Consider the following 9,026-nt stretch of genomic DNA (forward strand, 5'->3'; position numbering starts at 1 on the left):
TTTGGGACAGTGTGTGACACCCCAGGGTGCAGAGCGTGTGGGGCACATCAACAGTCACAGTGTGCAGAGTGCACCTCTCCAGTTGTCCCAACCCGGAGGGACCCCACGGTGCAACCACCCCTATGGGCTAATATTGCCGCATCAGGAGGTGACATCTCATCATCCTGACCCCAGGAGGAAATGACAGCAGCTGTCCGGCCACTCTCTGTCCCCACGGCAGTCTCGATATCCCCAGTCTGCACTTCTTCCTCATCTGCCCCAGAAGAACTTCTCGTTGCTCAGGGATCCCTCAGGCCTTCCCGGTCCTGCCCAGAAATACACCCACCATGCCTCTGGCAAACAGAACTCTTGGCAATCCATCCCAACATCTTATCGCCAGTCCTGTGGGACCCCAGATGTGTCCCCAGCCACCCCAAGGCCTCAATGAGTCCATGTTCCTAACCACACGCGTGCGTGTTGCAACACAACTGCTCTCAGCGGTACAGCAGCCTCAGAGCTGCTGCTCACAGCTCTGAGCTGTTCCTTCACTCTGACTCTGCTGTCCTGGAGACCCCAGGAAAGCACGGACTGCCCTACTGGGGCACTGTGCAGATTCAGTGCCCTCAGTGTGTGCCCTCCCCATTTGTGTGGGTGTCACAGTGTCCCCAGCCGGTCTGTGCTGATCCCTGAGGGCATGACAGAGGAAAGCACAGAGAACAGAGTGTGGTACCCAAACTGCATGGTGACAGCTGGCTGGACGTGTTGGGGATCACAAGTGACCTCCCATGTGGAACACGCCATTGAAGCCACATGTTCTATGCTGGGCAACCCATGGAGGACACCACTCAAGGCCACGTGATGGCAGAACTTTGGGGAGTGTGGGACACTCAGGGGTTGACCGCCTGCATGGGACACCACAACAGAGGCTGTGTGCAGTGATCTGAGTGTGTGACCCTATCTGGGACCCAGCACTGTCACCACAGATGGGGGAAATCTGTCACGAGGATATGACATCATGGCATCCTGTCCCCAGGGGGAAATGAGATTGCCTCTCTGGCCACTTCCTTTCCCCCTGCAGTCTCACTGTCCCCAAGCTGCTCCTGCCTCATGGCACCAATGGCGGTGGCCCTCATTCTCGGTGAGTGACAATGGGGACGAGGTGCCACAGGGGTGGGTGGCCCTGAGTGGGACCAGGACTGTGTCCCTTGCAGGTTGGTGGCTGCTGGCAGCGAGCAGGGCACAGCAATGTGAGTATGGGGAGAATGGGGATGGAGGGAGCAGAGCGAGGGCAGGGGGCCAGCAGAGGGGCCCAGGAGAGTGTGCAGGGATAAGGCTGACTGCTGTCCCCTGTCCTAGTGCCCCGACCCTCCCTGTCACTGCACCCCAGCCAGGGGGTGTCCCTGGGGGACGCTGTCACCCTGCGCTGCCACCTGCCCCGCATGGCTGCCTGGGTCCAGCTCTGGCTCAATGGAACTCTGAGATTTAACAAGGAAAAAGACAAGGAGCAGGATGCAGCTGAGTTCTCCTTTGCTGTCACAAACCTGGAGGACGCCGGGACATATCAGTGTCGGTACCAGGTGTCAGAGCCACTGTGGACATCAAATCAGAGTGACCCCGTGGAGCTGGTGCTGACAGGTGAGGGCACTATGGACACCGGCTGGCCCTGAGCTTTTCCCACACGGCCAAGTCCCATCTCTTCCCCTCCCTGCACACAGACTGCAGCTTCCTTCAGCTCAGCATTTCCCTGAGCCCAGGCAACATGTGGGAATGGGAACTGACGTCACCACCCAGTGCTGCAATGGGGGTTGTGGTGGCACATTCCTCCTGCACAGGGATGAATGCTCATCCCATATCCTGTGCCAGGATCCCACTGGTGGGGCACAGCCACCTTCAACCACTGAGGGGGGACTCTGGCCACTGCCAGCACCAATAAAAAATCCTACAACCCCAAGGGCCACACATTTGGGTCCTCACCCCTGTAGACAGCATGGTGGTGGAAGTGACACCCACACCTGCAACCCCAGTTAGGTCGGAGACCTCATTTGTAGGGCCCCAGTGTCAGCCATGGGTGGAACTGTCACGGCATCCCTGCCCTGTGATGGGGACACCCAAACACTCGGAGCCCACAGGTGCCAAGGGGCGGTTCCATGGGGACCTGGTGGTGGCGGTGCTGAGGGGCTGTTCTGCTGTCTTGGTCTTCAGCCTGGGCCTCTACTTCGTCTTCGATGCCCGCAGCCTCTGGACATGGAGAGATGAGAGTGCTGGTGAGGAAGGACTTCAATGGTTTCCATTCCCTATGCATCCCATCAAGTGTCCTCTGCTTATTCTTTGACCCTCTCCAGATCCTTTATGGTTTCCCAGTTGTTCCTCGAGGCCCACACATAACTCCCACCCTTCCCCCTCTTCTTTTTGATGCAGGTGTCACCCTTGAAATGCACAAGTCAGTGCAATTGAAGGTAAGGGTCTGGGTCAGTGGACCCCAAATCCCAGTTCACTTCTTGGGACCCACACCTCGCATCTCCATGGAAACCCAAACCATCCCCATGAGGACCTCAAATGACTCCCAACCTCATATGGCTTACCCTCACATTTATGTGCACCACCCGTGTCCAGCCCTTGGGAAACACAAACCTGCACTGTGGGGAACCCCAGCCCACAGATACCCAGCCCTAAATACCCAGACCTAAAGATGCCCTCCAAGCCTTAAACCCCCTCTAGACCCTATAGGCACCGATTTCTTGACTAGAGGGGCACTAAATGCACCCACAGGGAAACCCAATGACCCATGGGGACACCAAAATTGAGCCTCTCTGTTCCACCAGTCCCTAAAAACCTCAAGACCCTATGGGCACCCCAAATCCACGGCTGGACCCCCAAACATCCCACATGCAGACCTCAAAGCTAAGCCCAGTCACAAACGCAGACTCCTCCTCATGGCCACACCTCCCACATACCTACACCACAGACCCAGCTCTGCTCACTCATCTTGGGGACCCCCTTGGTAGCACCCCATTCTCCTCCTCTATCTCCAGGGGCCCTCCAGGGACAGCGAGGATCTGACCTACACCGAGATGCCAGCTGCCATCCCGTGCTCCCAGCCTCCCACTTCCCCCACTGCCCCCCAGTCCCCTGTCATCTACACCACAGTCAGCACTGATTTACCGCGCTGATGGGCCTCCCCAAGTGTCTCATTTCAGGGGTGTGTGGAAGGGGACAGACCTCAAATTCCCTGCTTGGGACTCCCTGATGTCCTGTTCTAACCACAAACCAGATAACCTCCCCAAATCTAACAATCCCACATTCTCACGGGTGCATCCCAAATGCTTCCCAGACACACCGAATCCCTAAATGCTCATCTCTTACCCCAAAGTCCTTCTTTATCCCCGCAAATGTCTTAACAGTCCCTGAGACCTCCAAATGCTCTCCCATCCACTCCCAAACACCACCACCATTCCTGTGAGAACCCCTCATCTGTCCCAATCTACCCCTCCTCTGGAGATCCCCAGACATGTCCCTTTGCTCCCCTTCCATCTCCCACTGATGCTCGATAGATCCCCTATAAATTCCCCAATATTTCCTGCCTCCTATTCTGTTCCAGTTTTATCATTGGTCTTTGGGTGCTGAGCAATTCCTTTGTGCATCACTTGCTTTGGAAAAATATATTCGTATATCTCATCATCATTACTGTTATGTCTCTCTTCGTTTTCGGTCTCAGTAAATAGATTTTATCGGAACCTACAAATTCTTCCTCTTTCTCTGCATTTCTCACCCCAAACCCACTGGGAGGGGTCAGTGAGAATGAAAGCTGTGTGGTGCTGAGCTGCTGTTGTGTGACAGCACCGCAGTCCCTGTGCTCCCTCCCTCCCACCCTCCATGCACAGGACGTGACACTCATGTTGCGGTGCTGTCAGATCCCCTCCGTGTGGAAAGGTGCAGAGGTGACCTCTCAGCTCTCCCCCAGGAAGAAGTTTCTCACTCAAGCAGGAAAGCGTTTGCCTTCAATAGCTGAAATTTTTGATGATACAGGTGAGGAGGGGGTTCCATCATCTTTAGTTAATTGGATTTTCGTTAGTTTGATAAGTTCTTTCATTTGGCCCCTTTGCTTATCCTGATCTTCGTCAAATGTTTCTGATACTATTACGGGTTCAACACAATTAATCAGTAGAGACCTCTGCTCTTGTACTTCACCCAGTCTGATAACTCTGAGACGGCTGAAATGGAAACGTGGGTTGGGGGTAGATGCTGCTCATAGTTTTGGAGTGTAAGAATCAATTCGAAGACTAGGGGTCTTCTCTGTTGGTCCTCGTATCTGTGGAATGTGGTAATAGTGTGGGGGCGTATCTGTCTGGTGCTGCTCTCGTAAGTTTTTGCCATATTTCAGGTGTTGTCCTCACTCTCTCCGGATCATGGTTTTGGTGTGGATCATTAGGAGCAAAATTAGAGTCATATAACATTTCCACCAGGGCTATTTCCCTCAAATACTGGATACCTTTCTCAATTGTATCCCACGTTTTCATTGCAGGCTGCAGAAGTTCTTTGTAGGGATACCTTTCCCTCACAGCTATTAATATTCGGTCCCAGAGGGTTGCAGCTCCATCCAAGCATCTACTAATTCCCCTGTCAATGGATTTGTCACTGGCAATGTCTCCTAGTTGGTGGGCTTCGTTACCATCTAGAGACAAGCTACTGGCCCCACTATCCCAACAGCGAAGCAACCAGGTGACAATAGTTTTGTATGAACGTCGTTCAAATTCCTTCCTTGAGCTTTGGATTTCAGTCATCTTGAGAGGTTGACGAACAGTAATAGAGATCTCCTCTTCATCGCTGTTCTCTTCATGCCTCTTAGTTTTTGCTTTTGCCTTTCTTGGTTCTGAGGAAGTCCCTTCGCCAGGATCTTCCTCTACCTCCTCCTCCACCTCTTCTTCCTTTTTTCGCTCTAGACGTGAGGACACCCGCTTCCATTTCTTGCCTTCTGCAGGGGCTACTGACACTGTTACTGGTGTCTGCTGTGACTGATCAGGTCTGACTGGAAGATTTCCCCCTTTGGCTTGCACCTCCGCTCGGAAACTCTCTCTCTTCAGAATAGTACTATACAGAGCGCGGTAGGCACAAGCCAAGCCCCAGATAAGCCGTACTTCCTTTGATCTATCTAAGCCACACCGTCCCTGACTCAAATGCTGGCTCAGTTTCTTGGGATCCCACAGATGTCCAAGAGCGAAATCCCATGGTATGGCGGGTCTTCACGCTTCTAAGATTCTTCCTAAACCTTTCAATATTCCTTGCCTGTCATCATTCTCTCATCTTGGAGGCTTCTTCCACTTAGCACGAATGAAGAGCAATACATTCAGGGATATTGATAACACGCACACAAGTATGAGCACTGACTCGGTATTTGAAAAACGTTTGACAAACTGAGAGGGAAGCCTGGAAACCGGTTCGAAAGTCTCAAAATTCAAATTATACAACATTGCATAAAGCCACCAGACAGGCGCCTCTATCAGTGCCCTTACTTGGTTATATATAAAGATAATTCCACAGCAAGACATGAAGAGGTTAATTATAGACCGGTAACCGGCAAGGAACATGATTGTTTTTAATCCCTTATACAGTGCTCTAACAATAAAGAGCAACCTCATAGCTGGTAACTGCTAAAGGGAGGGGGGGGCTGAAGAGAAGGAGGAAAAAAAGGAAAACAAACGGAAACCACTCGGTAGAGTGTCTGGAGTTTGGCGGACTGCCCAGGCTATAATCTAATCTATGAAGGTCACACCAACACCAGCAATGCTTTGTAGTCTCACAGTCTGGCTTAACAAAATCCTTTTTCTTACTAACGTTAAAAGCTTCAGACGAATCTTGCCTGCATTCTCCACCAAAAATTTGTCACGGAGTTACCTAGATAGATCTGTGCCTGTGACAGGGGGGCAGTAGGCTCGCGGGCCCCCTCCCCCTTGGCTTCCCGAGAAAAAAACGGAGCAGCGGCAACGATCTAAGAAGGAGAACTTATTTTACTAACTACGATGTTGGAATGCAAGATGACACGATATAATACAATCTAATTGGGAGTAAGGATAATAAATCAAATGAAATGGGAGAGAGCGAAAGAGCGATAGAGAGAGAGAGAGAGAGAGAGAGTGAGAGAGTTTCCGAAACCGAAAGCTTTACTTGATGAAAGCGCCCGGCTTGGGAGGCACACCCACTCCTCTCCCGGCAGCAAGCGAAAGTGAAGAAGACCGCGCACAACCAGATGACGTATCTTCCGTGATGTGTCTTCCTTCTCTGACCGTGAGGTCCTCTGGGATACGTAGTTCTTCTCTTTTGTCCATGATGTTATGATGTGGAATACCAGTAGCGAAGTTACAAAACCATGACACAAGGTGAACTGGAAGTTGAGCCAAAGGTGTGCTTGCATGCACAGATAGCACAGCACAGTTTGCAGAACCATCTGCATGAGGCCTTTGTGAGAGAGCATCAATTACAGATAACTGTTGCTGACCTGGAGGGGGAGGATGTGGTGTCCGAGTGTGGCAGACCTGTGAGGGAACAGGTAGGTGTGTGTTGCTAAGAAGTGGCCTGCTACTGCCCAAGGCAGGAAATGGGAGATACAAAATCTAGATGTGATGATAAGGCTGTGCCTCAGTTTCACCCTTTCACCAAAAAAGAATATCAAAATGAGGATGGGGAGCCCCTGGGGATGACCACAAAAAAGAGCCCATTGCCATCAAGCTGGAAGGAATCTCACTGGAGTAACTGAGACCAAATGTGTGTGCAGAATCTCCTCAGCCGGTGGTGTTGGCATTGGGCTTACTGTGGGTGAGGACCAAGGTTACTGTAGTCTGGGAGTCTTCCTGACTGTGAAAAGAGAGCAAAGCTTTTCCCTTCCCTTCCCTTCCCTTCCCTTCCCTTCCCTTCCCTTCCCTTCCCTTCCCTTCCCTTCCCTTCCCTTCCCTTCCCTTCCCTTCCCTTCCCTTCCCTTCCCTTCCCTTCCCTTCCCTTCCCTTCCCTTCCCTTCCCTTCCCTTCCCTTCCCTTCCCTTCCCGCGCCTTCCCTTCCCTTCCCGCGCCTTCCCTTCCCTTCCCCATTCATTGTCATCCACCCTACAAAATCATTATCCACCACAAAAACCTCCACCAGCACCCAAGATCTCCATCTTCATCTAAAATCTGCATACACCTCCAGTGTTCTACATACAGCCTCAAAATCCCAGGTCATCCTCCAAAACTTCCTCTGGCCCCCAAACCTCCATTCACCCCACGACCTCCACTCAGCACCCAGGCCTTCATCCAGCACTAAAAATAAAAACAAAACTCCATTTGATCCCTAAATGTTTTCTCCAGCCCCACACACTCTAGAATGGTAACTTTACACTATAAGAACTGTATCAAACTACCCAGAAGCCAGAAGCCTGCCTCAAAAGGAGGATGTAACCTTCCAGGAAAGAGAATTTTCCTTAAAAGATCAGATAAACGCATCCACAAGAAATAATTCTGCTGGGAATGATGGCAAAATCTTCTGAAATGGTAAATCCTGCCCAAAGGTCAGGAAAAATAGTCTAGAACTGTGAATTGTCCTGAAAAGGTGGAATAAAACCCTCCTGAGGAAGAGGAAGGGTGAAACCTTCCAGAAATGGGAATCCGCCTTCAGAAAGAAGAATAAACCCTTCAGAATAGGAATTCTCCCACAGGAGTGTGTCGGGGGGGGAAGGGGGAGAAGGGGAACTCTCCAGAAATGGGAGTCCTGTACCAGAAATGTTGCGGGATGGCTGCTGGTTTGGGTTCGAGTGATGAAGATGTGCCATGGGGCACATGGTAAGGACACACGTGTGCACTATTGTGTACATGTATCAGTGTACGCGTAAGAGGCACACAAACACATACAGAGGCACAGAGCACAAAGCACACATGTGTAAACTAATTGAGGACATGATGGTGTACACACATGTAATTCACATGAACACATGCAGTGGTACATGCATGTATTGCACACGTGGTTGTAAGCACACACAGCACACCAGCAGTGTGCATGGTTGAAGTGCATCTGTGCACACAACATCCACGTGCATGTCCACACATATGGGGGACATCAGTGGGGTCCCCCGGTGCGCACATCAGCGTAGATAGTGGGGGGTTGGGGGTCAGCAGGAGGAGCAGGGGACCGAGTTGTGGGGGGCTCCGCTTGCAGCTCAACATAGGTCAGACAGTCGCTGTCACTGCATGGCGCCTGGGGACAGAGAGGGACAGGGGAGTGTCACTATGGGAGTCCCCAGTTTGCTTGGGGGGAACACCCATGTTGTAAGTATGCAGGGGGAGTGTCCATGAGGGTGGGTTTGGGGCTGAGATTTGGGGTCCCTGGGGGTCAGACACTGGAGACCGTGGGCAGTGTTGAGGTCCCATTACTCAGTTTGAAGATGCCCGTGGGGTCTGGGCGCTGTTCAGGGCTTGGTGGGCACCAGGGTGTCTGGGAACTTAAATGTGGGGCTTGGGGAGCCCCCCTGGTGCAAATTAGATGTTTCCATCGGCTGGATTTGGGGATGCACATGAAGTTGGGTTAAGCCACATGTGGCTGGGAGTCCTATGTACTCCCATTGGGCAGAGACTGGGGTTCCCGAGTTGGGTTTGGGGCCCGAAGGGCAGACTGGGATTTGGGATTGCCTGACTCAGACACTGACCTGGAGCTGCACAGCCTCGGGCCTACTTGGGGGTGCACCTGTAACAAAAAAAGGAGAGAAGAGAGGAGTGGGTGTTAGGGGGGACCTGAAGGACACATGGAGGATCTATAGATGTTGGAAGCCATTTAACCCATTCCCCACCATGGCGCTTATCTCTCAACCTCTGGCATCTGCGGGTAGTGAGGAGGAAGAAGATGATGAGGAGGGGGATGAACACAAAGGCGACAGCACAGCCCCCTGCCACTGCCACCACCATGTTCCTGTGGGACTCCACGGCAGCACCTGTGGGGTCCGGGTGATATGGAAGTCCCCATCCCAAACATCATCCCCACAGCAATGGGATGCAGAGACAGTGCCACACATGGGTGTCACTGAGGACATG

The 9,026-nt window shown here is 52.1% G+C and overlaps 5 protein-coding genes across 6 annotated transcripts in view; 4 read left to right on the forward strand and 1 right to left on the reverse strand.

Moving 5' to 3' along the window:
* LOC121107868 (platelet glycoprotein VI-like) overlaps positions 1 to 3,660 on the forward strand; it is a 33,400-nt gene extending 29,740 nt beyond the window's left edge. The window contains exon 6 of the mRNA XM_040654435.2: positions 3,012 to 3,660. Within this exon, the coding sequence (XP_040510369.1) occupies positions 3,012 to 3,149 (138 nt within the window). The 3' untranslated portion in view covers positions 3,150 to 3,660. The remainder of the gene's footprint in view (positions 1 to 3,011) is intronic.
* The window catches only part of LOC124417463 (V-set and transmembrane domain-containing protein 1-like), a 242,283-nt gene that overhangs the window by 82,040 nt on the left and 151,217 nt on the right, over positions 1 to 9,026 (reverse strand).
* LOC112531104 (osteoclast-associated immunoglobulin-like receptor) overlaps positions 1 to 9,026 on the forward strand; it is a 101,730-nt gene that overhangs the window by 47,410 nt on the left and 45,294 nt on the right. The gene's annotated exons all lie outside the window — the stretch shown is intronic.
* Positions 1 to 9,026, forward strand: part of LOC101749263 (free fatty acid receptor 3-like) — a 93,164-nt gene that overhangs the window by 17,085 nt on the left and 67,053 nt on the right. The gene's annotated exons all lie outside the window — the stretch shown is intronic.
* Positions 1,096 to 2,394, forward strand: CHIR-AB-502 (immunoglobulin-like receptor CHIR-AB-502). The gene is made up of 3 exons (XM_046904782.1): positions 1,096 to 1,117; positions 1,321 to 1,614; positions 2,109 to 2,394. The coding sequence occupies exons 1-3, from the start codon at positions 1,096 to 1,098 to the stop codon at positions 2,309 to 2,311; spliced, it is 519 nt and encodes a 172-aa protein (XP_046760738.1). The 3' UTR covers positions 2,312 to 2,394.

Source organism: Gallus gallus, chromosome 31 (genome assembly GCF_016699485.2).
Source record: "Gallus gallus isolate bGalGal1 chromosome 31, bGalGal1.mat.broiler.GRCg7b, whole genome shotgun sequence".
NCBI classification, from domain to species: Eukaryota; Metazoa; Chordata; class Aves; order Galliformes; family Phasianidae; genus Gallus; species Gallus gallus.